The 17,401-nt window shown below is 63.4% G+C and overlaps 2 protein-coding genes across 17 annotated transcripts in view; one reads left to right on the top strand and one right to left on the bottom strand.

The window, feature by feature from the left end:
* Positions 1–11,828, top strand: part of ADD1 (adducin 1) — an 81,761-nt gene extending 69,933 nt beyond the window's left edge. For 9 of the 14 annotated variants that reach the window (XM_047799430.1, XM_047799432.1, XM_047799435.1 and 6 more), the window contains 3 exons: positions 4,469–4,625; positions 7,666–7,764; positions 10,080–11,828. In XM_047799430.1, the coding sequence (XP_047655386.1) occupies positions 4,469–4,625; positions 7,666–7,764; positions 10,080–10,453 (630 nt within the window). In that variant the 3' untranslated portion in view covers positions 10,454–11,828. Of the gene's footprint in view, positions 1–4,468; positions 4,626–7,665; positions 7,765–8,405; positions 8,441–10,079 lie in introns of those variants that run through there. The other 5 variants (XM_047799438.1, XM_047799441.1, XM_047799440.1 and 2 more) reach the window with 2 other exon arrangements.
* Positions 11,701–16,210, bottom strand: MFSD10 (major facilitator superfamily domain containing 10). 3 transcript variants are annotated; one of them, XM_047799444.1, is made up of 13 exons: positions 16,091–16,210; positions 15,411–15,641; positions 15,216–15,312; positions 14,888–14,991; positions 14,431–14,589; positions 14,186–14,347; positions 13,784–13,892; positions 13,578–13,689; positions 13,294–13,402; positions 13,106–13,196; positions 12,933–12,980; positions 12,761–12,850; positions 11,701–12,338 (listed from the first exon to the last, which is right to left on the bottom strand). In XM_047799444.1, exons 2-13 carry the CDS (start codon positions 15,582–15,584, stop codon positions 12,103–12,105), a joined length of 1,491 nt encoding a protein of 496 aa, XP_047655400.1. In that variant the 5' UTR covers positions 15,585–15,641; positions 16,091–16,210; the 3' UTR covers positions 11,701–12,102. The 3 variants fall into 3 exon arrangements, with proteins under 3 accessions (XP_047655400.1, XP_047655401.1, XP_047655402.1); XM_047799445.1 differs by having other exon boundaries at positions 11,701–12,633; XM_047799446.1 differs by lacking the exon at positions 16,091–16,210 and having other exon boundaries at positions 15,239–15,312; positions 15,411–15,558.
* Positions 16,211–17,401: the final 1,191 nt, after the last annotated feature.

Genomic DNA, 17,401 nt, shown 5'->3' on the forward strand with positions numbered 1-17,401 from the left:
GTACTCGCCGCCCCTCCGGCACACCCTGCTCTTGCACCTGCCCCGCCCTCCCTGTCTGCTCTGCTGGGTGTGGTCTCAGGGCCTGAGGGAGCTGGAAGGGGCTCTCTGCAGTATTTGTGAGGTCGTACAGAAGGTTCTGTTCTGCCTGCTCTAGTCTCCAGCTAACACATTTCGTATGGGGTCCTTATTTTTTTTTAATTTAAGGCATTTCTGTATTGTGCTGGGAAATGGCTGATCTCAGTGCTGTTTCTGCAGTTCTGCATGTGACTGTGGTCAGTGCATGTTCTGGGGTTTCTAGGTGTTTGCCGTTTACAGGTGCCAGTTGCGAAAGGCTCAGGGGTGTAGACTGCGAGCAGCGTGGCAGCTGTCCCGTGAGGCCACCTACCTTCCCTTGCCCAGCTGTGACAGGAGATGTGATGAGTGTGCAGTGGGAGGTGGCATGATTGAAAGACGTCATTGCAGGGGTCTGGGAAATACAATGAGACCGTCTTTGCCAGCCCTTAGCGTGACATGTTTTTACCTTAAAAAAAAAGAAAAAGGATGACATGAAGATTTGAAACTCCAAATTGTAATTTCTCTGTGTCCATGCGTACCTCATGTGTACCCGAGGTGGAAATGGATCTGGTGTAGCTCGCCCCGGGTAGGAGGAGGCTGCCTCTAAGCTCAGGCTGCTAGCGTGCTGAGCTTGGCACCGGGGGCAGGAAGGGGTGGCCACACCCTGGGGAGTCTTAGCTATGTGTACCCTGTGTTCAAGGGAAATTTCCAGGGTCTGTCTCTTTCATTTAATACACCTCCAGTGAGACGCATGTATCATTTTATCAATATTCCAGTTGCCAGAGAAGAGATTTTTACCGGTGATGTATATACTTCTCCGGAATCCCCAGTGATGAAGTTATTTTGCGTATTTATCTGTCGATTCTGTGGGCCCCATTTTCTCCTTGTCCTTAGAATGTACTTCCAACGACTGTTGTTGGCGGGAGGAACCTCTCAGAGGTGGGAGCCTGGTGGGTCCTTACTGTGTCAGCTTGCTCTTCCTGTTAGGGCCAGCTCTGCTGACGTGCTAGTTCTGTATCTCCATGCGTCCAAGTGTGTGGAGTCCATGGGCCCAGGGGGCTTGCCGTGAAAGCCCCAAACCACCTCTGGCTTGGTGGGCTCAAGCCCACTCGTAGTGGTTGAGGTGCAGTCTCTGCGGTTTGTCCGGCAGCTGGCGGTCTCTGGTGTGCCGGGAGCGGAAGTAAGGATGCTCTTGTGGCCAGCTCCCCATCCGGTGTCAGCTGGGCCCTTGCTCTGTGGGGCGGTGCTCAGACTGGGGAGCGGGTATGTCGTGAAATGAACGTGCCCCCCCCCCGCCACGCTGAGAGTCTGCAGGAGGGGGATTGCTGCCCATTCCAGCATCCTCCCCCGGGCTGAGCTTCATGCTCGCCGCGAGTGCTCTGTCTAGGTGGGCTTAGCCCAGGACACGCCTCTTGGTCGGGATCTTGACACCCCTGAACACAGATTTTTGTTCCAGCTTTCCCCCCGCTATTCTCTTTCTGGGGCTCACAAATGCACCCTTGGTCATTTTCCTACTGACTCGGCTTGTTTATTTATTTATTTAGTCTTTTTAGGGCTGCACCTGCAGCATATGGAGGGTTCCAGGCGAGGGCCTGAATCAGAGCTGTAGCCGCCCACCTACGCCCCAGCCATAGCAACGCCAGATCCGAGCCATGTCTGACCTACACCACAGCTCACGGCAACACCGGATCCTTAACCCACTGAGCGAGGCCGGGGATCAAGCCTGCGTCCTCGTTTCCTAGTCAGGTTCGTTTCTGCTGCGCCACGGCAGGAACTCCGCTTATTTGATTTGAATGGCACCGATGTGCTTTGACTCCACCAGTGTCCTCGACTGGGGCTGTCCCCACATCCTTTAGTGTGGACCCCAAGAGGCGGGCGGCCTTCCTGCTGGGAGATGGCACTGCTTGCTGGCAAGTGGAGTTTCTCTGTGCTCGTGTGGAGAGGACCGAGGTGGTCAAATGCTCTAAACGTCCTCGTCCCTGTAAGGCCGGCGTGCGGCCCCTTGCTTCCTGTGGGAGCAGGTGTTTGGGACATAGGAGTTGGGGCTCTTTGGAAGGATTCTGCTCTGCTTCCGTCGTTCCCCCTCTGGCGTTGGCTGTTCACACAGGGCGGGGTTGTCTTCTAACGAGAAGGGCCGGTGAGTCACCAGCCCCACCCTGACGCTCCGGTTCTGAAAGCCAAAGGTGCTTTCCATGCGAGCACGCGGCCTCGTGGATTTTATTACAAGGGAATCGAGTTGTTAGAGGCTAGGGTGCAAAGGTCTACGCTGACAACTGTCTAGCGCGGGGAAGAGCTGTCGTGCCATTTGTGTAGCCCGAGCTTCCCTGTGTGTGTGCACCGCGTGCACCGGGGCCGCAGCCCCTCGCCTTCCTGCGGCACAGCGGACACTCTGGGGGGCCTGGCACCCACCTGCGGACTCAGCCGGTGCCCTTGGCCTTGAGCACCCAGAGAGTATGTGGCCCAGCACCTAGCGTGTAAATTCAACTCTGAGGAGCATTTCCAGATGGAAACCTGATGCTCAGAGAGGTCAGGCCACTGGACCAGGTTCGCACAGCTTCAGGGTTGGCGCTCTTGTCCCACTCAAGCCGCCTCTGTCAGGCACGGAGGTCGCCGCTGGGCATCTGTTTTGCCGAGAGCTGTGGCGGTGGCTCTAAGGGCTAGATGTGGCCCGCGCCTCCACGGGGCCAGCCGGAGGCCAGCCCTTCCTCCCCAGTTCTCAGCTGGGTTGCTGGGCCGCACGCCCGTTTCCCTTTGCACCTCAAGCGGCTCCTCGGTCCCCGGTCTGTTCAGAGCTGGTCTTGGAGGAGGCAGGGAGCAGTGGCGCTGCACCTCGGCCAGGTGTGCGGCTCCGGAGGCCCCGCTCGAGCGCAGGCCGCCTCTCTGGCTGTCCACTCTTGGTGCTTTACTCCTTGCCCGTTTTGAACGTTGGGTTTAAACGGATGTAAGCGCTTCTCAGACCTCACATCACCGTCTCCTTTATTGGCGGTGACACCAGGATGCAGGTGCAGCGCCGTGGTGGCCAGAGAGCCTAGAATGCCAGGGCTCCGTCAGCCCAGCAGCCCGAGGACCGTGAGACCGAGAGGCCCGTGGCCAGGAGGGGGCTTGTCCAGGGCCTCCCAGCCAAGGAGGCCGAGGATTTGGGGGCAGGACTTCAGAGTGAAAAGCCATTGGACCTGGGGTCAGGCCTGCTCCCCGCCAGCTTCTCTGGACTCTTGGGGCCCCTGAGCACAGGCTGCCCATGCCAGCCTTTTCCTTCCCTCACCTGGTGTCCATTTCACCAGCTAGTGACCGCCCAGCTTTGTGGAGTGGGTGGCCCATGAGCCCATGAGCCGCGTTTCCCGGGACGGGTCTGGCTCTGTCCTCGTGCATGGTGGTCGCTCGCCCTCTGCCCTGGCTCTGTCCTCCCGCCCAAGGCCGGCGCCCGCAGACCCACCGCTCTCACTCGCTTTGGGCACTTCTCGCTGTGTAATGGGCATATGCTTGGGGGCTGGTTAACTCTCTCATCCAGGAGCCTCAGAGCGCTTGAGGGCCTGGCAAGAGAGGGGTGGGGACGGCCCCTGAGGCCTGTCCAAGCCTGGCTCCCTCCTGCTCGAAGGCGGCCACTCGCATGCTCCGCTCCGCTAGCTTTCTTTTTTTTTTTTTTTTGTCTTTTTGCCATTTCTTGGTCCGCTCCCGAGGCATATGGAGGTTCCCAGGCTAGGGGTCGAATCGGAGCTGTAGCCACCGGCCTACGCCAGAGCCACAGCAACACGGGATGCGAGCTGCGTCTGCAACCTACACCACGGCTCACGGCAACGCCGGATCCTTAACCCACTGAGCAAGGGCAGGGACCGAACCTGCAACCTCATGGTTCCTAGTCGGATTCATTAACCACTGCGCCACGACAGGAACTCCTCCGCTAGCTTTCTTTTTGCTTCTTTATAAATTCTCATTGTTTTCCAAATTCCTCAGACAAGTGCTGATGTTTTGGGGACAGTTTGTTATCTCTGTGTTTTAGGAGACGTTCCAAAGGCTGGTTACAAACCAAACGCAAAGTCAAAAGAACAGAACTTTTTTGTGCTCTTTAGAACGTAGGCCAGTCTCTGAGCAGCCTCACCCGGGTGTCGTGGTGCGAGAGGCGGGTACGGACTTGAAAGCCCCTCTTCCGTCCGCGGGCTTTTCTCTCCTGGCGCCTTTGTTTTGTAGCATCAAGGCCAAGGTTTTCCATCTTTCCTGCAGGCTGCAGGCTGCCGCTCCGCTCGGCCTAAGCCTCAGGCCTCGGGGGATGCCCAGGCTGCCTCTCAGGGATGTGTGTGCTTCCAGAAAGCCGCCCGCCCCGCCCCGCCCCGCCCCGCCCCGCCTGCAGCCCCGCCTGGGAGGAGGGAGAGGCCTCCAGCAGGGCTCTTGCCGATGGACCGTCCCTTTCTCTCCACAGGGGGAGCTGGTGACGGCCTCCAAGGCCATCATTGAGAAGGAGTACCAGCCCCACGTCATCGTGAGCACCACGGGCCCCAACCCCTTCAACACGCTCACCGACCGCGAGCTGGAGGAGTACCGCAGGGAGGTGGAGCGGAAGCAGAAGGGCCCTGAAGGTGAGCACGCGGGCCCTGGGAGCACCAGGGCCCAGACGCGTCCCCGAGGCGGAGGGAAGCTCTGCTGGCTCCTCTGTCCTGGGTTGACCGTGGTTGGCCATGGAGAGATCAAGGCCAGGATGCTTTCGCCGCACCTTTTGCTCTGCTCCCTCAGGCTGGCTGCCCAGGAACTGGAGGGTTCAGCCCCCCGGCAAGCGGTCCACTTAGGAGCAACCCAGAGTCCTTGTGTGAGACGGCCCATGCAGTCAGATGCAGGGGGTGGCACCCGGCTGTCCTCCGTGCCCCCACCTGCACAAAGCTGGGCCTGTGAAGTCGCAGGCAAAAGGCAGGAAGGGCAGGCGTGCGTGGGCCTCTGGTGGCCTTGGCAGCACTCACAGGCGCTCTGCCCTCCTGAGGGTCCTGGGGGTGCCAGGCAGGGCTCTCCGAGCTGGATTGCTGAGGGCTCTGTGCTGAGGGGTCAGGCCGACACCCAGGAACTCAGTAGCCTCGAGTAGTTAGCGGGAAAGCCCGTGTGGATGTCCTTTTTAAGATACACGTAGCCTCTGACGTGAGCGGTCCTTCTCTCTGTTCAGTTCACTGAGGAGATGCCGCCTCTGAGCGTCTGGTCTCGTCGATGCTCTAGTCCCGCCGCAGCCGAGCGCCGTGCGCACCCCTTTCCTCCAGGTCTCAGGCGAGCCCTGAGAGCCGGGCCTGCCCTCACGGCTCGGAGCCGAGACCTGTTCCCCGGAACAAGGCTGCGTGTGGCAGAGGCCGGCTTCCCCGTGTCTGCGAGCCACGCCCTGCGCTCTGTCCCCTCCTGCCGTCCTCTCAGCTGCCGTCGGCCTGTAGTTTCCTGACTTCCGCCCGGCCGGGCCTGGCCACGGGCCCAAGGGCTGGCGCGTCGGGCGCTCGGCTCGTCCCCAGACCCCATGAAGAGGGCGGCCAGGCTGGGGCAGTCTTTGTGCCTCCTGGTCGCTCAGCCACACGGGAGGTCGTGTGTTTGTAAGACATGCGGAGACCGTTTGACAGCGAAGGAAGATAAATGGCTCTGAGAGCCAGAACCCCTTGGAACATTGATTTCAAACGTCAGGTTTTTAGAAGTAGATCCAGACATTTTTAGGTCATTTTTAGGTCCTGCAGGGAGCTCTGTTTTGGCCGTGGCGGGGGCTCCCTGCCTTGGAGGAAGAGCGGGGGTGCTGAGTTACTGGTCCTGGGGCCCGGTCCCAGGTCCTTGCACGCATCCGTGCGACTGCCCTCTGGGCTCTTCCAGGGTCTGAGAAGCTGGGATTTTGTGTTTGAGGGCGGGGTCTGAGTTAAACCACGAGACTCAAGTGTGTGCTCTGCACGCGAGGCTCTGTCGGGAGGGATGTCACAGCAGGTGAGGGACGCGGGCAGGACCACGTGCGGTCGAGGGGCTGTCAGCAGTGCGCGTGGTGGCGGGGCGCTGCTGGGAGGGACCCCCGCCCAGAACTGGCTCTGCCCGCGACAGCTGATAACCTCGGGCTGTCAGAGGTCAGCAGGTGCCAGGAGGAAAGCCTCTCTCTGGGCTCTGGCTTCTCTTCCTGTCGAGGGATTCGTTCACTCAGGCAGGAGATGGGAGGCCTTGGTTTGGAAACACCTGTCTTCAGAGTGGGAGCTCAGGCTCGGGGCGGGGGTGAGGGTGGGGGTGGGTGGTGGTTCAAAATGTGGGACCTACTGGTCCTAAGCTAGCAACATAAAAAGTTTAAACAAGAGGAGGAGATTTGAAGAATTCCGATAATACTGGTGTGTGTCTTACCCTAAATGAGATGCAGACTTGGAATTTTCTTTTTTTTCTTTCCTTTTTTTGAATGTCTTTTTATGGCCGCACCCGTGGCATATGGAGGTTCCCAGGCTAGGGGTCGAATTGGAGCCGTAGCCGCTGGCCTACGCCACAGCCACAGCAACGCCAGATCCAAGCCATGTCTGCGACCTACACTGCAGCTCACAGCAATGCCGGATCCTTAATCCACTGAGTGAGGCCAGGGATCGAACCCGCAACCTCACGGTTTCTAGTCGGATTCGTTTCCACTGCGCCATGACAGGAACTCCTAGACTTAAAATTTTCTGAATCCTGGGTCCTGGTTCATGCAGTTTTTCCTCTGATGTTCATCAGTATATTTCACTTTAGAAGATAAAAATATACCTTACAACTTGCGAAGTTTATTTATTTTTTTGCTTTTTCGGGCTGCACCTGCAGCTTATGAAAGTTCCCAGGCTATGGGTTGAATCAGAGCTGCCGGCCTACACCACAGCCACAGCCACAGCCACGCCAGATCTGAGCCGCATCTGTGATCTGCACCGCAGCTCACGGCAACACCGGATCCTTAACCCACTGAGCGAGGCCAGGGATTGAACACGTGTCTTCATGGATGCTAGTCAGGTTTGTTGCTGCTGAGCCGTGGCAGGAACTCCAGCAGCTGCCCAGTTGAAGTTATTTGGGGAGGAGTTCCTATCGTGGTGCATCGGAAATGAACCCGACTAGTGTCATGAGGGCAGGTTCAACCCCTGGTTCCCTGGATCCTCAGATTGGACCCCTGGCCTTGCTCCGATTCGACCCCTAGCCTGGGGATCTCCATATGCCGCAGGTGTGGCCCTAAAGAGACAAAATAATAATAATAATTATAATTATTATTATTATTATTGGCAGAAAATGCTCTAAATAAAAAATTAAAACCAGGATCATGCTCACATGCTGTCCCTTGAGGCAGCCGCGCAGGGTGAGGGTGGGTGGGTCCTGGGTGCTTGCCCCGCCTGGGAGGACAGGAGGGGACAGGCTGCGGTCAGCAGTCACAGCCTGTCGCAGAGGCAGCTCTGGCAGGTCGGGCCCACGCCCCAGTCCTAACCAGCTTCCTTGGCCTGCTGCCGGGTGGGGGCGAGGAAGAGGCGGCGAGCCCTTCCCTCCCGGGCTCTTGCAGGCGCCCCGAGAGGCCCCAGCTGCCCTCCCCGCCCCCGAGGGGCAGCGTCAGGCAGACCCCTCTGCCCTGGAGGAGGGCCGCGGTCTGAAGCCCTTGGCCGTGTTCTCTCTCTCCGTCCTCTGCAGAGACCCTGGACGAGAGGAGCGACCAGAAGGAAGACAGTCCTCCCGAGCCCCCTGCCGCCCCCCACACTCCCCCCAGCACCCCCGTCAAGCTGGAGGAAGGTGAGCTCTGGGTGCGGGCTGGTGCGGAGCTGCCTGGGTGCTGGGGGTGCGCGGCCTCCTGCGGGCCCCCCTCGCCGCGAGGGGCCCTGCGTGGTTCTGTCCAGAGAGGAAGCCTGGAGACCAGCACGGGCCCTCCGCTGAGCTCGCCTGGCCGCCTCCGCTCCCGTGTGGGTTCTCTCCTGGGTCCCGTGAGGCCACACCGCTGCCTTAGGGACGTGTCACGACCCGGAGGGGGGACAGACCTGGGGGCTGGAACCCGCGTTTGTCGATGGTGTCGGTCTTGCCCACTGCTCGCACCCCCACCCCCAGCCTCCCTGTGCTCAGACCCCGGCCTGTCTCCGTGCGCCTGGGCTCCGGGGCCGCCTTGACTTGCCGTGTTCATCAGTCCGCGGGGAGGGGGGGGCCGGCCTCCCGGCCCTCAGAGCCCCCGCCCTGTGTCTGTGGCCAGTGGCCTGTGCGTCTGTCCCTCGGTCTCGTGTGTGGTGCTGCCCGTGCCTGCGGGGGCGTGAGGCTCCCCTTCCTCCCCCCCTGTGTCCACCAGAATGGCTCGGCCATTCTCCTTCCGTGACCCGATGGCTGTGACTGAATATGCCTAGATCTCTCCCTGTGCTTTTCTCTTCCTGTGGCTGCGTCCCACGCAGGAGGCGGATGTGCTAGAGAGTACCTGTTACCATAGTAAGTACCGCCGGCCGCCGGCCTCCGCTGCCCTGCTACCCCCGCCCCGCTTTGCGTCCCTCTCCTGCTTCTCTGTTGCTTATTAAGTTTTGTTTCGTTTCTTCAAAGTAAAAACAACGGCCACCTGTTCGTGTACCCAGTGCCACCATTCTGGGCAGTGGCCTTCCTGGAGGGGGCTGGGTCACCTGGGCTGGTCGGAGGACAGCCTGTCCTCGAGTCCCCTAGACTGAGGTGGCGCGGTTTCGAGCACTCGGGGGCTCCCAAGCTCCAGAGGGACCACGCTGTCCTGTCCAGCCTTCGAGACACGTGACTGCTCGGTGGGAGGGTGTTGCTGTATCAGTTCAGACATAAATCCAGGCCAGGTTCCCACAGGCTGCGATCTTGCCGCCTGCTGCATGGGGGTCGCATGTGTTTGGGTCTTTGCTTAAGCCGGGCGCTTAAGCTTAACTTGACGGGGGTGCGAGAGCGGCATTTGGTGCCATGTTCGAAATGTGACATTTGGTTAAATTAAAAAAGTCCCCCTGCGGCTCCTTGGACCGCCTCTGCCTGCTCCGCAGAGGGAGTCCGAACTGCCTCCCACCCAGCTGAGCGAGGGCCTTTCTCGTCCCGGGGCGGGCGCCACCCCCCCCCCCACCGCCTCCTCCTGCCGCTGCCCCTCTCCTGAGCTCAGCTCAGCTTCCTGTCACCTCCTAGGTTTGCCTAGATCTCCAGGTACTAAACAGTTTGGGGTTCCTGACCCACCGTTGGTTTGTAACTTTGTAGACCATTTTTTAAAAATCTACAAAACTGGTTTCCCCCCCCCGCCCCCAGTCAGGGTAGAGACAGGCCTTTAGGCCGTTTCTTTAGAACAAATTCCTCTGGGCTCTTTTATGCTTCCGTGTTCAAGTTTTTAAGATGGCTGGCCATTTCTGCCTGTGCCTTACTTTCCCCTTCATCTCTTTTCTTTCTCTCTCTCTCTTTTTTTTTTTTTTTTTGCTTTTTACAGCCACACCTGTAGCATATGGAGGTTCCCAGGCTAGGGGTCAAATTGGAGCAATAGCTCCCAGCCCCGGCAGCGCAGGATCCTTAACCCACTGAGTGAGGCCAGGGATCGAACCTGCAACCTCATGGTTGGGAGTCAGATTCGTTCCCGCTGCGCCACGACGGGAACTCCAGGGTTCACCTCTCTTCGTGTGATTTAATTTTCCGGCCTGAAATGGCTTTGGCTTTTGGTGTTGGTGGGGGTCCGGGCGGGAGCCCGTGGCTTTCTGCTAGCTGCCACGGTTTGACGAGGCTTTCTCCTTGGGGGAGACCAGTGTTGCGGAGGCAGGCTTAGGCTTCACTTCAGGACTGCTCACGTGTGCCTCAAGGGGCCCGTGTTGGACGCAGAGGGCGGCGGTTCCGAGCTCCTCCCCGCTTGCCTTCCTCGCTCGCCGCGCCTGGGGCCCAAAGCCCTGTGCCCGGCTGGTTTTGTCAGCGTGCTGTCCCCGCCGGGAGCTCAGGACCGCCGCCCTGGGACGGAGGCCACGTTTCGCTCGAGGAGCCACAGGCAGCCTTCTTGTCCCGAGTCGCATTCGGCGGCAGCTTCTGTGCGGGGCCAGGCGGAGCCCCTTTGCGGGCTGGACAGTCGCCCTTTAACCCCGTCTCCCCCCCACCCCCAGACCTGCCGCAGGAGCCGCTTTCTGGAGACGACAGTGAGGCCGCCACCCTCAGGCCGACTCTCCCTGACCTGCCCCCTGATGAGCCTTCAGAAGTGCTTGGCTTCCCGACGTTGGAGGAGGAGGAGGAGGAGGAGGAGGTGGGGGCGCTTTGCGAAGCCGGGCGCCCCCCAAGCCCCGCCAGGCCCGCCGCGGAGGCCAGCCCCGAGCCGGCCGCAGCCCAGGCGGCGGAGGAGCCTGCCTCCCCGGCCGCCGAGGAGGGGGCCGCTGCGGACCCCGGCAGCGACGGGTCTCCGGGCAAGTCCCCGTCCAAAAAGAAGAAGAAATTCCGCACCCCCTCCTTCCTGAAGAAGAGCAAGAAGAGGAGCGACTCCTGAAGGCCCGTCCCGCACACACCGACGCCGCCAGACTGTCCCCGACCGAGTCTCGTGTCTGCCCTCCCGTGTAACGGAATGCAAAAGCCCGCCCCTCGTGTAGCTAGCGCTCCCCTCACGCGTGACCGTGCCCGGATCCCCACCTAGACCGGTGCTAACCTCGTGCGCGCGGCAGCCCGGCCCGGCCCGGCCCGCAGCCTCGGGCTCTGCGCCCAGCTCCGAGTCCTGCCCTGCAGGGACCAGCACCTCAGCCCACCGCCTGAGCTCCCCGCGGGGCGGTAGGTAAGTCATGGTTCTGGCTGGGTCCCCCCTCCCCTGCTCCCTCTCCTGTGAAGTGGCCCGCACCCCAGCCTTGCCAGGTTCCCTTCCCCCAGGGTCTCAGGTGACCGACCCGGTCACCCCGGAGCTTCCTGCTGGCATCACCTGCCCAGTGACCTCCCTTTGAGACACGGAGCCGTGATCCTGCTGGATCACGGCCCAGGCCACCGTGGCCTTTGAGGGGCGGGTGTGGCTCGAGCCGGCGACCGCCGTGGCGGACCCACCCACGGTGCGTGGCGCGCACCCACCGCAGTCTGCACGTGCCTCGGCGCGTCCCCTGCAGCAGCGGCGGGGAGCCAGACCCGGGGCTCTGTTCCGTACACCCTGGGGTCTCTTGGTCCGTGTCCTGGGTAAGGCGTGTCAGGAGGAGGAAGGTCCTCTCAGTAGGTTTGCAGCCCCCCTGCAGCCTCGTGTCCCCTCCTGGGCCCGCCGGCGAGCTGCAGCGCCCTGGCAGTCCTGGGGGAGGTTTCCGAACGGAGGGGGCCTGCCTTCGCCTCAGCTCAGCCCAGAGGCTGTGCTCGCTTTGGGGGAAGGGCGCGGAGGCAGGAGGTGGGAGTTGGTCTGGAGCCCCCTCAGATCCTTGGCAAACAGCACGAGGCTGCTGAGTGGGGCCCCGTGGGTGGCCAGCACCTGCTGGACAGTGACCCGTCCCAGGCACTTCAGCGCCAGCCCCAGGCAAGCCTCCGGAGTGGGGAGGGGCCCTCGGTGGACCTGGCGCCACACACTGGACCCCCAGGCAGGACCTGAGGCCGGCTGCATGGCACTGACCTCTGCTCGAAGCTTACTGGTGAGCGAGCCGCTTCTCTGCTGTGTGCGGTCCTGTGGCCCAGGTGGGGGCAGCGTCCCCCCCCCACACCCTGTATTGAGTGAACCGCAGGCTCTTTCTCTTACCCTTTCCTCTGACCCCATGTATGCAATGACTGTAATCTCCGTTTTGTAGTTTAACTTTGTATTACAACACGAAGTGTAGCTGCGTGTGTGGACACAGGCTTGGGAGGACAGGCCTTATGGCCTTTCCTCACTGTAACATTTTACTCACAATAAAATTCTTTACGCAGTTTCCTGGTCTAAACGTGTGAGTGAGGCAGTCCTGGACTTGTCTTTGGTTCTTTTAAAGCAGGCCTTCCAGAGGTTTGTCTGACGCTGCAGGAAAAGATCCTGAAGCGTTTCTTTCTGGATCAAATGCCGTTTCTCACTCAGGACAGCGGGAGACGCTCTGCCCCAGGAGGGCGCTGCCCCAGTGCCTGCTGGTTCTTCCACAGGGGACTGCAGCGGGTGCTGGGGGCTGCGGAGCCTGGATGGGGGCAGCCCAGCAGAGGGCCCTCCTCCCAGTGTCACCCTCTAGGCGCTGACCCCCAGCCCTCGGGCCTTCCCTGACCCTCCACCCCAACCGCTGTGCACGTGGGCAGCAGGCCTGGCGCGCTTTGCTCCGTGGGGCTGCGAGGGGTGTTCGGCTCCTGTTCAGCTCCAGCTGCTGAGTGTGGAGGCAGAGCCTGCCCTGGGGGAGGCACTTGGGGTGAAACAGCTGCTTTATTTTGTCGTTCCGAGGCCTGGCTCACACCCTGCGTGGCTGAGGGTAAAAGACAAGCGAACAGAAAGCCTGGGCGGTTTCGGAGTCTGGTCCTGAGGGTCCACGCGGGAGTGTCGCAGGCGCCCTGGGACGGTGGGTCCTGGGCCTCCTGGGAGGGCCAGTCCGGGGGCAGCAGGGAGTGGTCCCGGCGCAGGCCCCCACGTGGGGCGGCGGCAGGGCTACTCGGCCTTGGGCGTCTGTGCTGGAGGCCTCAGGTCCCGCAGGAGGGCGAAGGGGAGCAGGAAGAGCACCGCGCACACGCTGAAGCAGCCCCGGGCCCCGGCCAGCCAGTACCCTGCGGAGAGCCCGGCCGTGACCCTGCCGTCCCCCGGGGGCAGGGCGGAGGTGGCTGGAACTGGGGAGGCCTGGGGGGGGCGGCGCGGGCGGGCGGGCGGGCGTGAGTGCTGTCCCGTGACCCTCACCTGCAGCCGCCACCATGGGCCCCGCAGCCCTGGCCAGAGCGCCCAGACTCCGCAGTGTGCCCATGACCACGCCCTTCTGCCCCGGGGAGCCTGCGGAGGAAGGGGGCCGTCAGGTGCCGCAGGCCTCCTCCCCCGTCCCAGGGCGGCTTCGGGCAAAGGAAGGGCCTCTCACCGTAGCCCGCGACCACGGAGGACAGGCAGGGCACCACGACAGCAGCGGCTGGTGGGGGACATCAGGGAGGCGCCCGTCAGCCGGAGAAGGGGCCGGCAGGGGCGAGGCCCAGGACTCCGGCTCCGGGCCACACACGACCCCTGGTCGCCCCCACCCCCCGCAGGGCCACTCACCAAAGGAGTAGAGCAGCAGCCCCAGGCCCAGCACGGGCAGCGTGTGCCCCCAGCCGATGAGGAGGAAGGCGGGGACAAGCAGCAAGATGGCCTGCAGGCAGCACAGCAGGTCTCAGAACCACTGGCGGTGGCTGCTTCCGGCAGCGCTCAGGACTCCCCCCTTCCCACTTCCAGGGGCGCCCCCATACCCGCTTCACAGCAGCCATCTCCTGGCCGGGGCGGATGCGCCGGGCGTAGGTGCCCTGGATGGTGGCCATGGTGAGGCCAATGAAGAAAAACATCTTCCCCTGCTGCAGGCTGCGGGGTAGAGCTTTCAGCGCCCTTGCCCCTCCCCCGCAAGCTGCGTGCTGGCCCGCTGTCGCCTGGGCTTGGAGCGAGCCCCCCCCCACCCCACGATCCACGCCCAGAAGCAGCAGCGGTGTTGGGGTGTTGGGATGGGGAGACAGCAGGGCGTCCCCAGAAGGGGTCCCACCTGCTGAACTGGAAGCGCTGGTGGGCGAGGAAGCTCAGCGTGTACTCCAGGCCGGAGAAGAGGAAGAGGTAGAGGAAGTAGACCAGGCCCAGGCGGCGCAGGCTGCCAAGCCCTGGGGAGCGGCGGGAAGGCGCCGTCAGGGGCCCACAGCCCGGAGGGCAGCCGGGGAGCCACAGCCCTACCCTCCCGAGGGGCCTGCTCCTTACTGACGCCGGTGGGCGGGTCTGGGCCCCGTGCCACGGCTGAGAAGCGGAGCAGGGCCAGGGGGCTAAGCAGGTCAGCAGCACCTCGGAACCCCAGGGTGAAAGAGGGAGCCTGGAAGGGACAGAGCTGCGGGGCTGCCAGGAGGCTGGGGATGTCCCCCGTTCTGGCAGCTGGGAATGGGCTTGATCCCACCCTTCCAGCAGGCGTGGCCCCCAGTCCACCTGCCAGGCCTTGGCGGCAGGGGCTCGGGGGAGTGCCATGGGCCCAAGTTGACACCAGGAGAGGGCCCCGTGCCCTGTGCACCAGGGACTGCCACGCGCGGACTTCCCCACCGGCCCCTGGAAGCCAAGCTTCAGCCCCGCCCCCGCCCCCCAGCCCCGGCCCCCTGCTGGCCTCCACCTTACCCTCTTCTCTGGGGGCAGCGTCTCAGGCAGGAAACAGAAAACGAAGAGCAGATCGGAGAGGGCGAAGAGCAGGGCCAGCCAGGGTGCCATCTCCACAGGCAGGGAGGCCCCAAGCATGGGGCCCAGCGTGAAGCCCAGAGAGAAGGCCACCCCGATGACTGCCTGGGGAGAAGGCTGCCTGAGCCACAGGGAGACCCAGGCTCCAGGAGCCCCGCCATCCCGCAGCCCCCAGCGGGTGCACTCACCATGCCCCTGCCGCGGGCGGGAGGCGAGCCCAGGTCTGCGACGATGGCGGTGGAGAGGCTGACGTTCCCCTTGCTGATGCCGCCGATCACCCTGGAGGCCAGGAAGGCCGCAAAGCTCCTCGAGGCCGCCCACACGGCGTAGGAAGAGGCCAGACCTGCCTGCCTCAGGGCAGGGGCCAAGGGCAGGGACGGTCACCGGAGGCCAGCAGGGCCCACAGTGGGCTGGCAAGCCCGAGCAATACCCCTGGACCCTGCCCTGCTCTGGAGCAACTGTGTCCCCAGTGTCCCCATGGCAGGAGCAGCTCTGGGACAGCCTGGCTTAGCCACAGGGTCTGACATCCCTCAAACACCACCCCGGGGGCCACAAGGGCCAACGAGGCCCCATGACGGGCTCACAGCGTCTCCCCGCACGGCTGCTGGGCCAGTGGGAGGAGGCTCCATCCGTGGGCAACCGTACCAGGGACAGCAGCATCACTGGGCGCCTCCCCAGGCGGTCAGAGACGGCCCCTGTGAGTGGTGCCGAGAGGAACTGCAGGAGGGAGAAAACCGAGCCGATCAGACCTGCAAGACACAGAGGTCACAGTCACCACGTTGCCCCGTCCCCAAGGGTCCGATCGTGTCTGGCCCTGCAATCCCAGGTCACGAGACTTGAGTGGAGATGGCCCCAGAGGCAAGTGGACACGCAGAGAGGGAGCAGACAACGCACAGGGGAGGACCAGGACCTGCCACTCGGGGACTGAGGAGGGGACGGGCCGGGAAGGCCCCGCCCAGCCTCAGCACCTCACCTCCGAACAGGACGCTGTTGTACCTCTTCTCCGCTGGCATCCCGATGGCCGCCGCAAACCAGTCCACCCCTCGCTGCCACGAGTCATAGAGGGAGTCCTGGGGGACAACGATGTGGGACCCGCTGGGGAGTCTCTGAGGGGCTTGGAGCAATGGGGGTGAAGGGTCGGGTTGGGCGGGGAGGGGAGGTGGCTCACGTGGGCACGGGCATGGCTCTCGAGCAGCCCGGGCAACAGGGGCAGCAGCAGAGTAAAGGCCAGGAGGTCCAGCAGGAGGCCCAGGAAGACCACGGTGATCACGCGGGTTTCGGGCGCCGGCTGCGGGCGGATGGGTGGGCGCGGGGTGCAGCTCCCGCCGGCTCCCCAACCCATGATGGGAGCCGCTCCGATTCGGCCTGGCTATCCCGCCTGGCTAAGCGAGAAGCAGTTCTGCAAGAGCGCGGGTTTCAGGAGGGCGCGTCTGGGTCCTTTTGCCCGGATGCTCAGCTACCGAGGGTGGGCGGGGCGCGGGGAAAATGAGCCCCTCGCTCCTGCCGCGCCACCGGCCCACTAACAGCCAGTGCGCACGGAAAGGGACTGCCTGCCCGGCTACCCAGCACAAGGGTCCCTCGCTGCGCCCTGCCCCGACCCTGGGCAGCAGGAAACGCAGGCTGCGGGGGTTGCGCAAGGAAACCGCAGCTCCGGAGACCAACCGTCCCAGGGGCCTGGGCAGGGGCATCGAGGCCAGGGACACCTCCCAGCTCCTGATGCCGCCCCACGTTCCCGGGAGGAGCGGCCAGGGAAACAGGCCCGGGCGGGCACGGGAGCGCCCTCGCGCGCGGGAGAACACCACCCCCGCCCGCCCGCCCGGACCGCGCCGCCGCGCCCCCGCCCCGCACCTGCGCCGGCCGCGCGCTCAGGACGGACGGACTGACGGAAGTGGAGTGGACGGCAAGAGCGCGCCCGCCGCCGGAAGTGGGCGTGGCTACTCCGGGAAGTGGCCGCCGCTGCGCTTCCCGTTCCAGCAGCCGGGCGAGGCCGCGCTGCTTCAGGCCCTGCGCCGAGGGGGGCGGCTGTGTCCGGGCGGGGAGGGGTCCGAGCGGAGGCGCTCGCTAGGCCTCGGTTCCATCTGCCCCCAGACTGCGCCCGAGGAGCCTCGCCCGCCGAAGATCCCGAGGCTTTGGGCGCCCCGTCCGGAAGGCGGGGTCCGGCCCGCCCAGACCCTCAACGCACCGTCCACTTGGGCCAGAGGCCTCGCGCGCACTCGTGCCGCGCATGGTTTGAGACCCTGGACGAGCTGGCGAGGAGGAAGGCGCGGTCGGGGCTGTCCCGTGACCCGCCTGCCTTGGGGTCTCCCGGAGGGGCAGGGGCTCCCCCCGACCCCCGCTCCCGGGCGCACTCGGGCCTGGCCCCCGGCCCCCGCAGCTGGAGGAACTCCGGGCTGCTGGACCCGGCCTGCACCCACCGTCCTGCTTCCCTCCCGTATCTTAAAAGATTCTGTGGCCACACCAGGAAGAGTTCTGGGCACTGGAGGTTCAGCTTCTCGGGTGCAGCCAAAGGCCCACAGTCCCTGCCAGGTCGAGAGGCGCTCACCCCAATTTCCCCGCTTCTGCCTCACACGCCATTGCTGCTCCAACGACCAGAAAGAGCACCTGCTAGCTCTTTTCTCCGAGGACACGCGCCTTCACCCAGGCTCGGGACGTCCACCTCTTCCAGTCGAGCTGCGCTCCCCTTTAGAAGCCTGCGCAGGGCAGTGGACCGAAGCGGCCACTTCTATCAGGTGGCCGGGAAGGGCAGAGCTCCAGAGGAGGAGGATGCGATACTGGCAACAGCCCCCACCTCTCCTGGCCAGGTGCTCCCAGCCGGTTTCAGAGCCCCCTAGCTAACCCCGCCCCTCCCCTTCCCGCTGCCTCCTTGCGGGGCGGCGGGGCTGGGACGGCCTTGCTGACATTTCCAAGAATTAGGTCGAGTGGCGTGGGGAGGGGCCAGGGTGGACAGAGGTGGGCGTTCTCAGGTTGATACATGAGGCAGAAAGCTAGAGCTTTTCCAGCTTGGCAGCCTGTCGCTGGCACACTGTCCTTAGAACTCACTAGCAAGTCTTGCCCAAGTGCCAGCAGCTTGGCAAGTTAACACAGAAACAGCTGCTGGACTCGAACAGGTGGACCCAACCTGAGGCTGGAACAGCAGCCAGGCCTGCCAGGCCTTGCAGA

Source organism: Phacochoerus africanus, chromosome 10 (assembly GCF_016906955.1).
Source record: "Phacochoerus africanus isolate WHEZ1 chromosome 10, ROS_Pafr_v1, whole genome shotgun sequence".
Classification (NCBI taxonomy): domain Eukaryota; kingdom Metazoa; phylum Chordata; class Mammalia; order Artiodactyla; family Suidae; genus Phacochoerus; species Phacochoerus africanus.